The sequence below is a fragment of the Coregonus clupeaformis genome, chromosome 9 (genome assembly GCF_020615455.1).
Source record: "Coregonus clupeaformis isolate EN_2021a chromosome 9, ASM2061545v1, whole genome shotgun sequence".
Classification (NCBI taxonomy): domain Eukaryota; kingdom Metazoa; phylum Chordata; class Actinopteri; order Salmoniformes; family Salmonidae; genus Coregonus; species Coregonus clupeaformis.
Window position 1 is genome coordinate 55663541 of NC_059200.1, and position 21521 is coordinate 55685061.

Here is a 21521-nt window from a genome sequence, read left to right on the forward strand (position 1 = left end):
GCAACTCAAACCTTCAGCTCCCTCCACAGATTTTCTATGGGATTAAGGTCTGGAGACTGGCTAGGCCACTCCAGGACCCTAATGTGCTTCTTCTTGAGCCACTCCTTTGTTGCCTTGGCCGTGTGTTTTCGGTCATTGTCATGCTGGAATACCCATCCACGACCCATTTTCAATGCCCTGGCTGAGGGAAGGAGGTTCTCACCCAAGATTTGACGGTACATGGCCCCGTCCATCGTCCCTTTGATGCGGTGAAGTTGTCCTGTCCCCTTAGCAGAAAAACACCCCCAAAGCATAATGTTTCCACCTCCATGTTTGACGGTGGGGATGGTGTTCTTGGGGTCATAGGCAGCATTCCTCCTCCTCCAAACACGGCAAGTTGAGTTGATGCCAAAGAGCTCGATTTTGGTCTCATCTGACCACAACACTTTCCCCCATTTCTCCTCTGAATCATTCAGATGTTCATTGGCAAACTTCAGACGGGCCTGTATATGTGCTTTCTTGAGCAGGGGGACCTTTGCGGGCACTGCAGGATTTCAGTCCTTCACGGCGTAGTGTGTTACCAATTGTTTTCTTGGTGACTATGGTCCCAGCTGCCTTGAGATCATTGACAAGATCCTCCCGTGTAGTTCTGGGCTGATTCCTCACTGTTCTCATGATCATTGCAACTCCACGAGGTGAGATCTTGCATGGAGCCCCAGGCCGAGGGAGATTGACAGTTATTTTGTGTTTCTTCCATTTGCGAATAATCGCACCAACTGTTGTCACCTTCTCACCAAGCTGCTTGGCGATGGTCTTGTAGCCCATTCCAGCCTTGTGTAGGTCTATAATCTTGTCCCTGACATCCTTGGACAGCTCTTTGGCCTTGGCCATGGTGGAGAGTTTGGAATCTGATTGATTGATTGCTTCTGTGGACAGGTGTCTTTTATACAGGTAACAAGCTGAGATTAGGAGCACTCCCTTTAAGAGTGTGCTCCTAATCGCAGCTCGTTACCTGTATAAAAGACACCTGGGAGCCAGAAATCTTTCTGATTGAGAGGGGGTCAAATACTTATATACCTCATTAAAATGCAAATCAATTTATAACATTTTTGACATGCGTTTTGGGGGATTTTTTTGTTGTTATTTTGTCTATCACTGTTCAAATAAACCTACCAATAAAATTATAGACTGATCATGTCTTTGTCAGTGGGCAAACGTACAAAATCAGCAAGGGATCAAATACATTTTTCCTTCACTCTACATAGACGACGCAATCTCAATTGCACTTCACACTGCCCTCCCCCACCTATACAAGAGGTATACCTATGTGAGAATGCTGTTAATTGATTACAGCTCAGCGCCTTTTCCCTCTCAGGAGGTTGAAAATATTTGGCATTGGTCCTTAAATCCTCTAAAAGTTCTACAGCTGCAACGTTGAGAGCATCTTGACTTGCTGCATCACTGCTTGGAATGGCAACTGCACCGCCCTCGATCACGTGGCGCTACAGAAGGTGGTGCGGACAGCCCAGTACATCACATTTTAGCCATTTAGCAGACACTCTTATCCAGAGCGACTTACAGTTAGTGAGTGCATACAAGACCTCTTCAGGTGGTGTGAAGGGAAGGGCCAGAACATTGTTCAAGACCCCAGCCACCCAAGCCATAGACCAGTGTTCACCAACTGGTCGCCCGCGGGTTTTATTTGGCCCCCAAGTTTTCTGAGCAAAATTAAATCTGAATGGAATAACATTATTTTTTAAAATTTTCATTGTTAGACATAAAAGACTAAAAACACCGGAAATCAGCTCCAAGTAATTTTAATTTGGGAAATCTGTTCCCAAACATTCCCATGCATAATAGAGAGACACGTGATCATATACAAATGTAAGCAAGGTTTGAAATGATTATGTTTTAGTCAAATATTATATCTGTTTGGGCTTCTTGCAGTCAATTTGCAGTCTACAAAATATTTTTAAATATGTTCCAGCCCCCCGACCATCCGCTCAAGATAAAATCGGCCCGCAGCTAAATCTAGTTGATGATCCCTGCCATAGACTGTTCTCTCTGCTTCCCTACAACAAGCGGTACCGAAGCAACAAGTCTGGGCCCAACAGGCTCCTGAACAGCTTCCATCCCCAAGACCTAAGACTGATAAATAGCTAACAAAATGGCTACACAGACAATTATTTGTTTTACTTTTGTTTTACTCTACACACTCACTCACACACACTCACACTGACACTCCAACACAAACACACACTTCATTTGCTCACACACACATAACACATACAGACGTTCATACTGACTCTACACACACCCACAGACACACACTCACATATAATCATCATATAAACTGCTGCTACTCTGTTTATCATATATCCTTTTTACGGAGAGTGGTGCGACAAACAAAAAACATCCAGTCAGCGGCAGTCCTGTGGGCCAAAACAATCCTGGTTCCTGTTGCGTCATGCTGATGGCAGAGTCAGGATTTGGCGTAAACAGCATGAGTCCATGGCCCCATCCTGCGTGGTGTTAACGGTACAGGCTGGTGGCGGTGGTGTAATGGTGTGGAGAATGTTTTCCTGGCACACGTTAGATTCCTTGATACCAATTGAGCAACGTTTGAACGCCACACATTGTAGAATCCATGCCCCGAAGAATTCAGGCTGTTCTGTAGGCAAAGGGGAGTCCAACCTGGTACTAGATGAGTGTACCTAATAAACTGGCCTCTGAGTGTATATTTGCACTTTGAGATTATTCTTGTATAATGAAAAGCACTTTACAAATGTAATAAATTATTATTATTATTATTATTATTATTATTATTATGCATCTCTACCTCTACCACTCCAGTATCCCTGCACATTGTAAATATGGTATTGGCGCTGATGCTGTATATACACTATGTATACAAAAGTATGTGGACACCCCTTCAAGTGAGTGGATTTGGCTATTTCAGCCACACCCATTGCTGATAGGTGTATAAAATTGAGCGCCTAGCCATGCAATCTCCATAGACCAACATTGGCAGTAGAATGGCCTTACTCAATGTGGCACCTTTCAAATAAGTCAGTTCTAGAAATGTGCTCTGCTAGAGCTGCCCCGGTCAACTGTAAGTGCTGTGAAATGGAAACGTCTAGGTGCAACAACAGCTCAGCTGCGAAGTGGTAGGCCACACAAGCTCACAGAACGGAACCACCGAGGTGCTGAAGCGCCGAGTGCGCAAAAAATCGTCTGTCCTCGGTTGCAACACTTACTACGGAGTTCCAAACTGCCTCTGGGAGCAACGTCAGCTCACCTCCATTGGACTCTGGAGCAGTGGGAAACGCGTTCTCTGGAGTGATGAATCACGCTTCACCGTCTGGCGGATGCCTACAAAACACTACATGCCCCAATGCATAGTGCCAACTGTAAAGTTTGGTGGAGGAGGAATAATTGCCTGGGGCTGTTTTTCATGATTCGGGCTAGGACCCTTAGTTCCAGTGAAGGGAAATCTTAACGCTACAGCATACAATGACATTCTAGACAATTCTGTGCTTCCAACTTTGTGGCAACAGTTTGGGGAAGGCCCTTTCCTGCATGACAATGCCCCCTTGCACAAAGCAAGGTCCAAACAGAAATGGTTTGTCGAGATCGGTGTGGAAGAACTTGACTGGCCTGCACAGAGCCCTGACTTCAACCCCATCGAATACCTTTGGGATGAATTGGAACGCGGACTGCGAGCCAGGCCTAATCGCCCAACATTAGTGCCCGACCTCACTAATGCTCTTGTGGCTAAATGGAAGCAAGTCCCCGCAGCAATGTTCCAACATCTAGTGGAAAGCCTTCCCAGAAGAGTGGAGGCTATCATAGCAGCAAAGGGGGGACCAACTCCATATTGATGCCCATGATTTTGGAATGAGATGTTCGATGAGCAGGTGTCCACATACCTTTGGTCATGTAGTGTAGCTTACTTCCTTTCTCGTGTTCTTCTTATTTCTATTTCTCGTCTGTTTTTGTTCTATTTTACTTTATTTTATAGTACTACTGTTATTGATTGCTGTATTGTTGGGAAAAAGCTTGCAAGAAAGGGATTTCACTGTACTTGTGCATGTGACAATAAAACTTGGAACTTAAAACTTGAGTATGTGCTGCTGTTTCCACTTACATCCTTCTGCTGACCTTACAGTTAGCTAGAACAAAAAAAGAGAATGGTGGTCATAGTGTGTGTGTGTATTCGTTCTCTTCCAGCTCTTCCCAGCAAACAGGGGATGTCCTGAGGACATTTGGTGATGTTCCCATTAGGTCCCTTAAGCGTGAATTTATCCCACTGACGTTCAGAAATTTGATTTGAATTATTAAGATTGTTCTAAGAACGTTATAAGGACGTTGTGTGATGGTCCCAAGGGAATGTTCTCTGGGGGACCTTTGTGTACTTCCCTGTAAGTTCCCAGGATGTCACTGAGGACCATGTCAGGACCTTTTTAGGACGTTCTCACGATTTCATGTTACTAGTCCTTAGGATGGTCCGAAAGCAACGTTGTCTGGGGGACCTTTATATAGTACCCGGTTTGTCCGGGGGAGTTTTTAAGATTTTCTTTGTGTCATGGTCCCCTGAAGGTCCCCTGAACTCTCTTGGTACGTTGTGTCGTGGTCCCCTGGAGGTTTTGTCTAGTTCCCGGTTTGTCCTGGGGACGTCCCCGAGGAAGTTTTTAGGACGTTCTTGGGACATTGTGTCATGGTCCCCTGGAGGTTTTGTCTTGTTCCTGGTTTGTCCCAAGGGCGTTTTTAGGACATTCTTGGGACATTTGTGTCATGGTCCCCTGAAGGTCCCCTGAATGTTTTTGGGACGTTGTGGCATTGTCCCCTGGAGGTTTTTGTCATGTGACGGTCCCAGGTGTCCCAAACCATTAAAAGTAAAGTAATGAAATGGTATGGGGGTTTTAAGGTAAGTGGTACGCTGTTCAGCTAAAATAGTGTACAAAATCTTTAATCAATGACAATATGATTACATTTGGCATGATCACTTAGTACTGACTTTTCAATATGACCCCTCCTGGGATTGAATTCACAACATTTGGATTTGGGGTATGCTGATCCACAAAGTCTGTAAAATATCAGAACATCTCTGCACTTAGCAAAATAATATAATATGCACTGCTATTTTAGTTATCAGTTAATCTGACTATTCTCTCATTGATTTAATTTACTTATTGGAGTTTGGGTTTTCAGTAGAGTTGTTGGTGGGGCATATTATTCTGTTTTAATGTTACTCCTGAATCCCTGTGATAAATGTAATAGTTTTTCTTCAGTGTATTTTTAACAGAGCTGTGCAAAGTGTAGGAATAGGCCTACAGGTAAAATCAGTCATTGTTACAGACATGGTGGTGTAGCGGGAAGATTGGAATACTGTGAACCAAGAGGTTGTGAGTTCAAATCCAAGGTGAGGACATGTTAAATAATAATTACTGTATGATTAAACATACATCATGGGTGTCAATGTGTGTCAAATATGTAAGTTGAAAACACTATATTGAAAACTGTGGGTGTGACTGGATCAGCTTGGTTCACCAATCAGGGCCTTGATGGGCTTGGCAACAGTAAAAAGGGGTGATGTGTAATGAAACTAGGGTGTGTGTGCCCTGGGTAAATAAATACAAAATTGGGGGGGGGGGGAGAACGTTTCTTTGTGACCATCAGGTGATGTCCCCGGGACAAACCGGGAACTAGACAAAGACCTCCAGGGAACCATGACACAGTGTCTCAAGAAAGTCCTAAAAATGTCCTCAGGGACATCCCCCGGATCACCCGGGAACTAGACAAATTCCAGGGGACCATGACACAACGTCCCAAGAATGTCCTAAAAAAGTCCCCAGGGACGTCCCTGGGACCAACGGGGAACTATGCAAAACCTCCAGGCGACCATGACAAAAAGTCCTGATGACTTTAGGTGACCATTTTGTGACATCCTGGGGACGTCCTAATGACTCATTCTTGTTTGCAGGGTTACTCCAGTACTTACTGTCTTCAACTCAACCCACGCACACACACACACACACACACACACACACACACACACACACACACACACACACACATGCAGAGGGGAAGTGAGTCATGTGGAGACAGTGTTCCTCAAACTCCCTCCTGAGTAAAGCCAGGCTAATCAGATCTTGCCTCACAAAACCCACTGGCCTACCCAAATCGGGCTGGAAGTTTTATTGTCACATACACCAGATAGGACTAACTGTCATTGTCACTTCAACCAAAAACCATAACGTTGTTTTCATACAGTATAAAGTCTCTTGTGACTGAAAAACATTGCACCTGAGATTTGGTTCTGAGTGGTGAGATTATACAGTACATATAGCTATGTGGTTGTGAATTATAACTAATCTTACTGTCAGCTAGCTATATTGTTTGTCAGTTATGTTCTTCATTGTTGTGTTTTTGACGGAGGAACGGTTTGCGTTGGGATCTATTTCCATTGTCGTTTACTGAGCTCTTCAAACTGTTTCTCTGGGTGTCTTTTGTAACGCTGCCCAGCCCGCCTGTTTGATGGTGTAGGCAGTTAGGGTGTGTGTGTGTGCACGTGTGCATGCGAGTGTGTGTGAGGGGGAGTTGATAGATGGGTGGGAAAGGGTTGTATAGGTGAAACATTGTGGGAAACAAGGTGGAGCTCTACAGGAAACGTGTTATTAAGAGCTATTGTGAAAAGGATTACAACCATTGGTTGTGTGTGTATGCATATTTGTGCGTATATTTTGCCCTCTATTTTGTTTAAATCACACTGCAAGGCTAGCACTAGCGCCTCCCCTCCCTCTCTGGCTCAGAGTGCACACCTCAAAGACCTACACATCTTTGTAGATTGTATACAAGGTTATAGACCTTTTCAACTGTCAAAACAATAACACGTTCTATATGGACGCGCAACCAAGAGGTTTCTCAGTAAACATCCAATCCTGCAGCGCACCATAATTGCTAACTAGCTAGTTAGTTGGCTAGCACAAAATTATAAGTTAGTATTTCTTGATCCAAACTTTATTTATTTATTTTTTAACAAATGAATTATATACACACATTTACTTGTTGCTACCAGATCCACTAAACAAAATCATCAAGCAGTGTTTATTTCCTGTTTATTATCCGTTTGCTCTGATGGTGTTACATTTGGCTAGCACAGCAAATAACCAGAGCTAGCGTTGTGAAGGTAGAGAAAGATCAGCTTACCTTGTTAGCCAGATAGATAGATTAATTTCTATCACGACAGCCAACAATATAACTAAACTAAAAGTAGCTAACATACGAGTCCAATGTTTGACGGCCACATTGTTTAGCTACATCAAAGTTAGCTAGCAGCAGGATTAACCCACTATCAACCTCTCTCCCCCCTCACTAATCTGTCTCTCTTAGCTCTTCATCTGCTTCCTCCAAAACGCAACTATATTTTACCCAGGTGTACTGCCCACTTAGTTTTAATTAAGAAACATACTGTAGTTTTAATGAACCGCTAGCTTGTGCTAGGCATGTATTAATGACCTCACGTTACGAGACCAAGCAAGTGGTTTGTTTACATGTAGTAAAGCTTATAATACAAATGCTAGCGCGGACACCTTGTGGTGATAATGTTGAACTGCATATGAATTACACCATGATGATAAATTACACGAAGCAAACAAATTGCAACTTTATTTCAACCAACATGTATTTTGAAATTAAATTAACCTTAACATATTCCTTTCTGCACACCCTCGTGATAGTGATATTTGCTAATAATGTCTCTCTCCTGAGAAAGTCATCGTTAAGACCTTCATTACTAATCCAATTCATGACGGCATGTACAGTAGCTGTAGAAGTCAAATCTGGTATCCTTCAACATTGTTCGCCTCATTAATTATCTAATGAAAAAAAAATTAACACACTGATATTGCCAGTATTAATCAGACTTTTCTTTTCTTTCAAGTTATTAGCAAATGATTAACACACACAGGTTATCTCAGATGTGTAAGTACTTTTCCTATTTCTAATAGTATCATTTCAAATGGAGAAAACATTTCAGCAAAATGTAAACAATGTGTGAGGATTTGCAAATCCTGTTTCAGTATAGAAATGACAGGCTACATGGACAGGTGCATTGGACATGCCCACGAGGCCAATACTAATCCCATCATGTCTGCATTGGGCATGCATGCCATAAATAATCTCACATCCACTGTAACCAAAAGGGTAGAGCACGGATAGTGGAAGCAAGAGAAAAATACCCTGGAGAGAGACCACAGTGAAGGGTAACTTTTACATGGGCTGCATAAGTAGCTATGTAATGTATGAGTTCCATCCTTGTATGGTTGACTGGGCCAGGTCGCAAACCCTAATCAAATTACAGTTGTAGCTAGCATGCCAACCAGTGGAGAAGGAGGACAATGAGTGTAGCAGAAGGAAGCAAATCGGCGCAAAGTTGCAGGAGATGCTTACAGTATTAAAATATAGATGCATTCATGATAGACAGGAGGAGACACTACTTCAAGTCTCGGGGGGGATGACATCACATCACAGTGGCTACGAGAACTCACCTGCAACTCACCTCTGCTACAGTCACAACCCTTTCACTTACTCCTATGCCACCGACAGTATAACTCAGCCACCGACTGTGTGATCGGAGTCAATGTAGCAGAATTAAATACTCACAAAATTAATTCTGTGGTTGCTAGATTGACTCAGTTCACACAGTCTGCTCTGCTGGCTGCTGAGGTTGATGTGGAGGAGGAGGTCAGTGAGTGTGTATCACATGTGAGCTAGTTGACAGGTGAGTGCTAGGCTCTTTCTCAATTCATCCTTCCTCGATTCCTCTCCTCGTCTCCTTCTAAAAGCCCATTGGAGAAGGTCTGAGGGGAGGGACCTTGTACTTTCTCCTCCAATACAGTTGCAATACAATAAAGTTGAGGAGATAGGATGCGAGTGAATAATCAAGGAAAGGGTAACTTTTACATGGGCTGCAAAGTAGCAATGTAATGTATGAGTTCCATACAAAGTGAGAAAGCCCTAGTTGCCATCATGTGGTGATGTCACCCGCCCTGAGACCTAAAGTACTGTTATCCTAGCCCAACTAAGATCAAGGTTTTGGTATGGATAATGGACGCTGCTTTGTGTGTATGAAGTGCTGTTGTGGACCGGGGTTGCATCCTAGGTCAGCCATACTGGGATTGTTACACCCACACCAATGATCAAGGATATCAGCTGCAGCTGCAAATCTGTGCAATATCATCAGACAAAATGAGAGTGAGTGACAACCAAATAAAACAGGAACAGGGAATGTTCAATAACCAAAAAATACACTATACTTAATTAAACACTTTATTTCATATCATACAAAGAACGAAAATGTAAATGGTTGGTGGGTTTAGACATTAATCTTACTCCAAAACAAGAGAAAATTGAATAGTTCAAATTAATAGTGTATAATACAAATAATAAGCAGAATGTCAGGGCTGGTCTGGAACAGAAACCTGAACAACCAGAAGCTAGATCACCATGCATGTTCTAGGTTTATGCATTGTTACTTTTAACATTATTTTTGTAGTCCTTACAACCAATTATAACAATAAACCAGTAGTATACAGTATATATCCCATTGGTGATATACCCTTCAGTCTCTCCAGGACTTGGGACTTTCTTTGGGACCTTCAGCCGTAGAAAGGGTTTACCATCTTTCACAGATCTCTGTATCTGAGGTTAGGAAACATAGAAATTAGACCAGTCGTCATAGTTCTCTCTTTGGGACTGGAAATCAGTTCATTAGCTAGTTAGCTTAGCTACTAGCTAGGTAGCTAACTTGTCATTTTGTGTCATAAAAAAAAAACAAATATAGGATGGATATCTATCTATTTAGATGTAGCTAGCTACCTGACATTACCTAGAATGGATGATTAACTTGATAAACAACTTACCCGTGTGCTACACAGCACCATGGTGTCGCCACCTCCTGCTGCTGCTAACTTTACTATCGATGCACACTGCGATGCTTCGATCTAAAAACTTCAATTTTCCCCGGACGTAAGGACCATCCCACCCGCGAATAATATGGTCAAAAAAGCTAATTTTGACCTTGAGAAAACAACTAGACTTAGTTAGCTAGCTATTTACAGCCCCGACGGAAAAGTTGTTGTTTACAAATGCGCTGGAAGTTCTTTGGGGTTCCAGGGTTCACTTCCGCTCCTCCTCAAAAAGCCTTTAAAATGGTCTATAGTCAGTTGTCCTAAACCATCGCAGGTCCCGGATCATCAGACCACACTTAAATAGAGGTTACTCCCAAATGGCATCATATTCCCTACAGATATAGGATCTTAATTTGAGCCAGTTTGCTACAGCAGGAAAATAAACCTGCAGCAACAGGAAATGTGAATTATTATGTGGATTATAATTAATGGGTATTTTTGTAGGGGTTGATCCATTTTTTGTGAAGAGAAAATCAAGTCTGAAATGTCAAAGTGGAAATTACAACTTTCAGAACCCTTTTTAATCCTCAAATACACTACAACTTTTAAATGTCCTACTCCCCCCCTTTCTCTTAATCCCTCTCCCTTCCTCCCTCCCTCCTTCCTTCCCTCTCCCTCCCTCCCTCCCTCCCTCCCCTCACCAGAGAGGCCCAGCGGGGGTTCTGCCAACAGGTCTCGTCAGGGTGTGAGTGGAAAAAGCTGGCTAGACAAAATGTCATTAGGAAGGATGTGTGTATATTACATGCAGCGTAGAGCAGGGCACTGTCCGTCTGTCTGTCTGTCTGGCCTGTTTATTTTGATTTCACTCTGCAACTCCTCCTCCTTCTCGTATGAGAAAATGGCAAATTAGTTTTCCCGTTCAAGCCCAATAGGCCATGTCTCCTCTATGTAGCTCATATTGAGCGGCTGGGACTGTGGCAGCCCTTGTGCGGACTCTGGATGTGTGTGTGTGTGCATGTGTGTACGTGTGTGTGTGTGTGTGTGTGTGTGTGTGTGTGTGTGTGTGTGTGTGTGTGTGTCTGCCGTAACGAGGCAACACTTGATCTAGTAGTAGTTGGAATTGTCCCCTCAAACACACACTGACACATCACACCATTAAGTGTTTCGTAGGGACATTAGGTCAGATATGGATTATTTAATGGAAGAATACTGGGGAGGAAGACAAAGTTACACCATCATCGGAAATCAGAGGACAGACCTTATTTGAGCAATTCCTTTTAGGAATTTACAGTATATCCTAAAATGTTGAAGACAAGTAAAGCCTGAATGGTGTTATTACATATGTCTGATGTTAAATCAAAACTCTGTCCCTCCCTCTCTCCTCCAGAACTCCATCCGCCACAATCTATCCCTCCACAGTCGTTTTGTTCGTGTGCAGAACGAGGGGACAGGGAAGAGCTCCTGGTGGATGCTGAATCCAGAGGGAGGGAAGAGCGGGAAGTCCCCCCGACGTAGAGCTGCCTCAATGGACAACAACAGCAAGTTCACCAAGAGCAGAGGACGGGCTGCCAAGAAGAAGGTAGGAAGGAGCAGAACAGAACATACACTGTCTATCATTAGCTTTATTTCAGCACCTCTACAGTGTTTGTTTGTCAATATGGAAAAGTGAATAGGCTTGGGGCTCATCACTTAGACCATTATAGGTTAATCTGAGATGCCATGAAGTGCTGAAACTAAAGCAATCTCTACTTTTACCTACTGTGCAGAGTTGTTCTGCATATCTGTCAGCCTTGTGTCAGTGGACTGTCCACCTGTGTACCTTTGTCTACCTGAGCTCACCTCTGTCCGTCTCCCGTCTCCCCAGGTGGCTCTCCAGGGCGGGGTAGTTGGGGGTGCAGACAGCCCGGGAGGCTCCCAGTACTCCAAGTGGCTCGGCAGCCCCAACTCTCACAGCCACAGCAACGATGACTTCGAGGCCTGGACTACCTTCCGGACACGCGCCTCCTCCGACGCCTCCACCCTCTCCGGCCGTCGCTCTCCCTTCCTGGAACAGGACGTCGACCTATCAGAGGCCGACGTCCACATGGGCTACCCTGGAGTGGTGGGGCCTAAGATTACCTCCATGGCCACCCTGCCCAGCCTATCAGAGGTGGGCCTGGCCGGCTCCATGGGTGGTCATCATCACGGTCACCACGGAACAGAGAATGTCATGGACAGTCTCCTTGACAACCTCAACCTGCTGTCCCCCAAGAATCAAGCCCAGCTGGTGGTATGTGGCGGGCCTGGGTCTGGGCTCGACTCCTCCCAGTCCTCCCCCTCCTCCATGCTTCAGAACAGTCCCTATAGCTCCCCCTCCATGAACCCCCAACCCCAACAGCAGGACTACAGGAAGTGCCTCTATGGCCAGGCCGGGCCAGGGATGAACAGCCTGCATCTCTCCCCCATCCCCAGGCAGACGCTGCCAGAGAGCAAGCCTCCAGGGTCCTTTGCACCCTTCCGGAGCCATTACAACTGCCCCGCTGGGCTCCTAAAGGAGCTGCTGACCTCTGACGTAGCAGATCCCCATGGTGGGGGTGGTGGTGGTGGGGAGGCCATGCCCACCATGGAGACTGTAGTGTCCCAGTCTGGGAGAGGAGGAGGAGGGCGGATGCTGCCCAACTACAGCAGCCAGGGGCAGGTGGGACAGGTGGGGGGGCACGGAGAGGTGAAGATGATGAGTCCCCCTCCTCACCAACACCCACAACACCCTCAGTCCCATCCTCACCAACCACACCCTCACCCTCACCTGCGGCCTCTCCACAGCCAGGGCCAGGGCCGGGGCCAGGGCCAGGGCCCTCCCCCCTCTGGGCCCTCCATGAACGGCTGTGGCCTGATTCCCCTGACCTGCCTGAGCCAGGCTGGGGGCCCAGCCCGTCTAGCCAGCCTCAGGACACACATCCACCAGCTACAGCAGCAGCCCCACAGTGGTGGTGGTCACCCAGTCTCAGGCCACCACAACCACAGTCCCCACCACAGCGGAGCTCTTCCACCCAGCTACGGCAGCAGTGCTAATCGTTATGGGAGGCCAGGTCCAGGTCACAGCTCTGCTCATCCCCAGTCCCACCATCACCATCACCACCATCATCATCAGGAGAGGCTGCCTAGTGATCTAGACGACATGTCCATCGAAAGGTTTGAGTGTGACATGGAGTCTGTTCTTCACGATACGCTGATGGACGGAGACTCGCTGGACTTCAACTTTGACCCCATGGTGACCACCCAGGGGTTCAGTCAGGGGGTTGGGGTGAAGACCACCACACACAGCTGGGTGTCTGGCTAGGACACACGCACACACGCACACACCTCTCCGACTCAGAGCAGACAGGTGAGCGTATAGAGATACAATACTGTATAATACAACAGTGTAAATATAATATATTTACTTTTAAATTATGTGGGTGAGTGTCTCAAACCATGTGTGGTAAATGTTTTAAAATCCTATAATTATGCAGTTATTGATGGTTTTATATATATTTTTTTTCTTCAGATTTTTCATTAAGAGAATGGGAAAGTCTAAAGAAACCATTGCCCCTCTCCAGAGGACTATCATCAACCCGTCCCAATTCTGTCACTATCCATTGCAGATCTGTAAGGTCGAAGAAATAAGGTGGAAGCTCCATCACTAAACTGTGTTTACCTATCTAGACCCTTTCGATTTGCAAAGATTGAAGGGTTAGGGCCATGGGTAAGGGGTAAGGAGTGAATTGGGACTGCGCTGGCTGAGACTGCCTGTTTGGAGGGAAAGTCTGGTCTGAAGTTGGCTTTGTAAATATAGCAGCACTCGACTCGGCACAATATCACTCACTTCAACAGGACTTGGAAGACGATGGAGACTTATTTTACAGATTCTTAAAGCAATGTTTTATTGTGAAATATTTTTTGTGTTTATTATGTTATTTTAGTTTTTGGGATCTCACATTATGTTTTTGCGAGTGTGTATTTCTTTTTTTATGTTCAAAATCAGGGCTAGTTTTAGCGCTTCAAAAATAACTGGAATGGAGTCGGTTCTATTTCACATTCAAGTGGGATCTGTCCCACCCTTCAGTGTGCTTTTCAACAAGGTTGTCAAAAAGCGTTTTACATATTATGTATGGCTAAGATATTATTGATGTAAATATGCTACAATACTTCAAACATACAGTGCAATCGGAAAGTATTCAGACCACTCGACTTTTTCCACATTTTATTACATTACATCCTTATTCTAAAATGAATTAAATTGTTTTTTCCCTCATCAATCTACACACAATACCCCATAATGACAAAGCAAAAAAAAAGGTTTTTGTAAGTTTTTGCAATTGTATAGGAAATATCACATTTACATATGTATTCAGACCCTTTACTCAGTACTTTGTTGAAGCACCTTTGGCAGTGATTACAGCCTCGAGTCTTCTTGGGTATGACGCTACAAGCTTGGCACACACGTATTTGGGTACTTTCTCCCATTCTTCTCTGCAGATCCTCTCAAGCTCTGTCAGGTTGGATGGGGAGCATCGCTGCACAGCTATTTTCAGGTCTCTCCAGAGATGTTCGATCACGTTCAAGTCCGGGCTCTGGCTGGGCCACTCAAGTACATTCAGAGACTTGTCCTGAAGCCACTCCTGTGTTGTCTTGGCTGTGTGCTTAGTGTCTTTGTCCTGTTGGAAGGTCAACCTTCGCCCCAGTCTGAGGTCCTGAGCGCTCTGGAGCAGGTTTTCGTTAAGGATCTCTCTGTACTTTGCTCCGTTCATCTTTCCCTCGATACTGACAAGTCTCCCAGTCCCTGCTGCTGAAAACATCCCCACAGCATGAAGCTGCCACCACCATGCTTCACCGTAGGGATGGTGCCGAGTTCCTCTAGACGTGACGTTTGGCATTCAGGCCAAAGAGTTCAAACGTGGCTTCATCAGACCAGAGAATCTTGTTTCTCATGGTCTGAGAGTCCTTTAGGTGCCTTTTGGCAAACCCTAAGCGGGCTGTCATGTGCCTTTTACTGAGGAGTGGCTTCCGTCTGGACGCTCTACCATAAAGGCCTGATTGGTGGAGTGCTGCAGAGATGATTGTCCTTCTGGAATGTTACCCCATCTCCACAGAGGAACTCTGAAGCTCTGTCAGAGTGATCATCGGGTTCTTGGTCACCTCCCTGACCAAGGCCCTTCTCCCCCGATTGCTCAGTTTGGCCGGGCGGCCAGCTCTAGGAAGAGTCTTGGTGGTTCCAAACTTCTTCCATTTAAGAATGATGAAGGCCACTGTGTTCTTGGGGACCTTCAATGCTGCAGACATTTTTTGGTACCATTCCCCAGATCTGTGCCTCGACACAATCCTGTCTCAAATCAAATCAAATGTTATTTGCCACATGCGCCGAATACAACAGGTGTAAACCTTACAGTGAAATGCTTACTTACAAGCCCTTAACCAACAATGCAGTTTTAAGAAAATAAAAAAAAAGTGTTAAGTAAAAAATAGACAAGTAAAAAATAAAAATAGCAAAGAATTAAAGAGCAGCAGTAAAATTAAATAACAGTAGGGAGGCTATATACAGGGGGTACCGGTACAGAGTCAATGTGCGGGGGCACCGGTTAGTCAAGGTAATTGAGGTAATATGTACATGTGGGTAGAGTTAAAGTGACTATGCATAGATAAGAAACAGAGTAGCAGCAGCATAAATATTCTGGGTAGCCATGATTAGCTGTTCGGGAGTTTTTTCCTGTAGTCCACAATAATCTCCTTTGTCTTGATCACGTTGAGGGAGAGGTTGTTATCCTGGCACCACACGGCCAGGTCTCTGACCTCCTCCCTATAGGCTGTTTCATCGTTGTCGGTGATCAGGCCTACCACTGTTGTGTCGTCTGCAAACTTAATGATGGTGTTGGAGTTGTGCCTGGCCATGCAGTCATGGGTGAACAGGGAGTACAGGAGGGGACTGAGCACGCTTCCCTGAGGGGCCCCCGTGTTGAGGCTCAGCGTGGCAGATGTGTTGTTAACTACCCTTACCACCTGGGGGCGGCCCGTCAGGAAGTCCAGGGTCCAGTTGCAGAGGGAGCTTTGAGGGTACTATGGTGTTGAACGCTGAGCTATAGTCAATGAATAGCATTCTCACGTACAGTTGAAGGCGAAAGTTTACATACACAGGTTGGAGTCATTAAAACTTGTTTTTCAACCACTCCACAAATTTCTTGTTAACAAACTATAGTTTTGGCAAGTCGGTTAGGACATCTACTTTGTGCATGACAGAAGTAATTTTTCCAACAATTGTTTACAGACAGATAATTTCACTTATAATTCACTGTATCACAATTCCGGTGGGTCAGAAGTTTACATACACTAAGTTGACTGTGCCTTTAAACAGCTAGGAAAATTCCAGAAAAGGATGTCGTGGCTTTAGAAGCTTCTGATAGGCTAATTGACATAATTTGAGTCAATTGGAGGTGGACCTGTGTATGTATTACAAGGCCTACCTTCAAACTCAGTGCCTCTTTGCTTGACATCATGGGAAAATCAAAAGAAATCAGCCAAGACCTCAGAAAAAATGTGTAGACCTCCACAAGTCTACTTCATCCTTGGGAGCAATTTCCAAACACCTGAAGGTACCACGTTCATCTTAACAAACAATAGTTCGCAAGTATAAACACCATGGGACCACACAGCCGTCATACCGCTCAGAAAGGAGACGCATTCTGTCTCCTAGAGATGAACTTACTTTGGTGCAAATCAATCCCAGAACAACAGCAAAGGACCTTGTGAAGATGCTGGGGGAACCAGGTAAAAAAGTATATATATCCACAGTAAAACGAGTCCTATATCGACATAACCTGAAAGGCCGCTCAGCAAGGAAGAAGCCACTACTCCAAAACCGGCATAAAAAAAGCCAGACTACAGTTTGCAACTGCACATGGGGACAAAGATCGTACTTTTTGGAGAAATGTCCTCTGGTCTGATTAAACAAAAATAGAACTGTTTGGCCATAATGGGCTCCCGAGTGGCGAAGCGGTCTAAGGCACTGCATCTCAGTGCTTGAGGCGTCACTACAGACCCCCTGGATTCCAGGCTGTATCACAACTGGCGGTGATTGGGAGTCCCATAGGGCGGCGCACCATTGGACCAGTGTCGTCCGGGTTTGGCCGGTGTAGGCCATCATTGTAAATAAGAATTTGTTCTTAACTGACTTGCCTAGTTAAATAAAGGTTAAATAAAATAATAAAATAAAATAATGACCATCGTTATGTTTGGAGGAAAAAGGGGGTCGCATGCAAGCCGAAGAACACCATCCCAACCATGAAGCATGGGGGTGGCAGCATCATGCTGTGGGTGTGCTTTGCTGCAGGAGGGACTGGTGTTCTTCGGCATCATGAGGAAGGACAATTATGTGGATATATTGAAGCAACATCTCAAGACATCAGTCAGGAAGTTAAAGCTTGGTCGCAATGGGTCTTCCAAATGGACAATGACCCCAAGCATACTTCCAAAGTTGTGGCAAAATGGCTTAAGGACAACAAAGTCAAGGTATTGGAGTGGCCATCACAAAGCCCTGACCTCAATCCCATAGAATATGTGTGGGCAGAACTGAAAAAGGAGGCCTACAAACCTGACTCAGTTACACCAGCTCTGTCAGGAGGAATGGCCAAAATTATTGTGGAAGGCTACCCGAAACGTTTGACCCACGTTAAACAATTTAAAGGCAATGCTACTAAATACTAATTGAGTGTATGTAAACTTCTGACCCACTGGGAATGTGATGAAATAATAAAAGCTGAAATAAATCATTCTCTCTACTATTATTCTGACATTTCACATTCTTAAAATAAAGTGGTGATCCTAACTGACCTAAGACAGGGAATTTTTTACTAGGATTAAATGTCAGGAATTGTGAAAAACTGAGTTTAAATGTATTTGGCTAGGGTGTATGTAAACTTCCGATTTCAATTGTAGGTGTTCCTCTTGTCCAGGTGGGAAAGGGCAGTGTGGAGTGCAATAGCGATTGCATAATCTGTGGATCTGTTGGGGCGGTATGCAAATTGGAGTGGTTCTAGAGTTTCTCTGAGCTCTACGAACAATTCCTTCAACCTCATGGCTTGGTTTTTGCTCTGACATGCACTGTCAACTGTATGACCTTATATAGACTGGTGTGTGCCTTTCCAAATCATGTCCAATCAATTGGATTTACCCCAGGTGGACTCCAATCAAGTTATAGAAACATATCAAGGATGATCAATGGAAACAGGATGCAAAAGGTCTGAATACTTATGTAAATAAGGTATTTTTTACATTTGTAAATTTTTAATTTACAAAAATTGGTGCAAAAACCTGTTTTTGCTTTGTCATAATGGGATATTGTGTGTAGATTGATGAGCAATTTTTTTTATTTAATCAATCTTTTAAAAAGGCTGTAACGTAACAACATTTTGAAAACGTCAAAGGGGTCTGAATACTTTCCGAATGCACTGTATATGCTGTATGCTGTGTGTATATTTGTGATACAGAATATTTTTTTCATATTTCCCTAAAACCAGAAACGTCTTAATTTTTCTCAGTCTGTGCATTTAAAAAGCCTTTCAAACTGACAATATTCTATGTTGAACCATGTACCCAGGAACCAGTCCAGAATAGGAATAGCCATAATCACAGTGACTATATATCAGTGATAGTACATATCAGACTAGTTCAGTGATAATAGATTCAGTGTATTTCAGTGACAGGACAAATCAGAGAGGTGCAGCAAGGGGTTACTTATCCAACATCTCAGGCTATTCTCACCTCAGCATTTCATCACTCTTCCATTCTCTCCCTCTTCAAGTCACTCATGAGTTACGATTCCTAATTCCATCTACTGTTCTCCCATCATCTATCTGATTTTGACAATCAAACTCTCTCTTCCTGGCCTTTCACCATTCAGCTCACTTCCCAATCCACTACTCTTTCTCTCTCCCAATACCTAAATGTTCCTCCCTCCCACTCTCCTGATTTTATCTTTACTCACCTCTCTTTGTGTCTTACTTCTCTGTCTTATTTTCTTCCCTAGCAGCCCTCCACCTTTCCTTCCCTGTTTATCACACACCAAAACATGTTACCCAACTAACCTGATGTTTTGGAGTCAGTGTGCTTATTCACCTACAGGTAACTGCCAACATAATAAAACCTATCATGATTAGGAACATGTATAAAAATGCTGGGCAGGCCATTATTTTGGCTACCATGGCTATGCCCCCATAGGATAACAATGCCCCAATCCACATCGCATGAGTGGTCATTGAATGATTTGATGAGCATGAAAACGATGTAAACCATATACCATGCCATCTCAGTCACTAGATCTAAACTCAATTGAACACTTATGGGAGATTCTGGAGCGGCACCAGAGACAGCATTTTCCAACACCATAAACAAAACACCAAATTATGGAATTTCTTGTGGAAGAATGGTGTCGCATCCCTCCAATAGAGTTCCAGACACTTGTAGAATCTATGCTAAGGTGCATTGAAGCTGTTCTGGCTTGTGGTGGCCCAACACCCTATTGAGAAACTTTATGTTGGTGTTTCCTTTATTATATTATTTTATTAGTCATGTACAGGATAGACATGGTATACATCGTCCAATGAAATACTTACTTGCAGGTTCCTTCTCGACAATGCAACAACAATAATAAAAGATAAGAATATGTACCTAAAGTAAATTGCTCAGTAGAATGAATAAACATTTTAGCATAAGTATAATACAGGAAGGCACAATTTAGAGTCCAATATTTACACATGTTTTGGAGAAGGGGGGATTGGGGGGCAAGTGTTTAAATTGTGCAGTATTTTGCAATAATAATAAGAGTCTGGTAGCAGCAGTTGTGATGTGTGTGGCATGAATGTGTTTGTGTGTGTATGTGTGTGTGTGTGTGTGTGTGTGTTTGTTTGTTTGTGTGCGTGTGTGTGTGCATGTCTGTGTGGGTGAGTGAGTGCATGTGTGCTAAGGTGCGTAGAGTCATTGCACGTTGTCAGTCCAGTTCAAGTGTTTTCAACAGTGATGGCTTGTAGATAGAAACTGTCTCTGTTGGTATCAGACCTCATGCTGCAATACTGTCTGCCCGACGGTAAGGGAGTGAACAGCTCGTGTGTGGGGTCCTTGATGATGCTGCGGGTCTTCCTCAGGCACTGTTTCGAGTAAATGTCCTGGATGGGTGGGAGCACGGTCCCAGTGATTTATTTTGGCAGTTACCTGTATATAGTCTCACATTTTGCTTAAAATAGTTGTTACTATTCTGTTCCTATTCATTTAGAACATTATTTTCACGAGATTACATGTTGTGTTGTCCTCCCATTACGACTCGTCAGGAAAGCATGCGGTTTATTAGGCTACAGATGAAATAAGTTATAATGAACTTCACAGGGTGGTGAAAGTGCAAGGTGATGAGCTTGATGTTCTTTTCCAATAAATATCGGGGGTCTTATTCTGGAGACAAGATCATCGATGCTTGGCTGCCGTTTGACAATTCAAAGTAATCTCGTTATTTTGTCCATAATAATCTCATCATGTATCAATCAATTTTATTTTATTTTATTTATTTTAGGCTATACCCGCACTGTATCTGCGAGCTGTTGGCTAGAGCGCAAGTGCTAATATCAGAGACTCGCTATATAACACAATTTGTTTTGTGAGACCACCATCAGTAGATTTAAAAATTAAATGGAAATGCATTTAACTTGTATTTTCTATCCTCACACACAGCCTTTTATCCACAATAAGTAAATGATAGAAACAGCTCTGTTAATGCACATATTGTTTTTTACGCAGATTTTAGAATATTTGCATGAAAATCTGTCGCCAAATGGATGGAAACCTAGCTAGTGACAGTCACTTAATTAGCTATTTTTCTTTTTTTGTAAGTTAATCTAGCGTCCAGCTATCTAAACTTGTAGTAATCATTGTTGAATTACCGACCGGGGGGGCCCCATTGATATTTTTAGTCACTCTCCCTCAGAGATCATATAAAAAATTACAAACATAGCAGTAAAATTGCTTATTTTTCTCTCCGCCCCATGGCAAAATGTGTAGAATTATTGGGCAACATTTTGCTTAGGGCCCCCAAAAGGCAACGGCCGGCTCTGACTGCATGTGTGGGTACGCAGGCCCGCGAGCCACTGCGGCCTCTCATGATGAGTTTTTGTTGACCCCACCCCCATCAAAGTTGCTCATCCCTGATTTAGAATCTAAGTTTGGGAAAGTGGCTTAGATGTTATTTGTTAGTGGACTTTTTCATTGTAATGTATAGTAAGTCCCCAAGTGACCTGTGAGAGTCTGTGTAGTGCTGGAGTAACCTGTTAGAGTATAAGTCTGCATTCCAAATGGTACCCTATAGGTGCCTTTTGGGTCATAACCTTAATCAGCAGTCTCAAACTCCAGGCCCGGGAGCGATATCAGGCCCGCAAGATGTGTTATTGCACACTCACACACTCATACCTCGATTTTTCATTTTTTCGCCTGTCCTTTTCCTGTCACAGTGCGTAGGGATTGAGTATGGAAAATACGATACAAAACTTTTTTCATAATATACAGTATGGATAAGTTATTGATGCTAGAATGGACTGTTCACAAACATTACCAGCTATGTGTGTACTGAGTGATATATGT

At 43.9% G+C, this 21521-nt stretch overlaps 1 protein-coding gene across 1 annotated transcript in view; it reads left to right on the forward strand.

Moving 5' to 3' along the window:
- LOC121574115 (forkhead box protein O1-A-like) overlaps window positions 1–14139 on the forward strand; it is an 84558-nt gene extending 70419 nt beyond the window's left edge. Inside the window, exons 2-4 of the mRNA XM_041886720.2 lie at window positions 11278–11469; window positions 11755–13254; window positions 13417–14139. Of these exons, the coding sequence (XP_041742654.1) occupies window positions 11278–11469; window positions 11755–13209 (1647 nt within the window). The 3' untranslated portion in view covers window positions 13210–13254; window positions 13417–14139. The remainder of the gene's footprint in view (window positions 1–11277; window positions 11470–11754; window positions 13255–13416) is intronic.
- Window positions 14140–21521: the final 7382 nt, after the last annotated feature.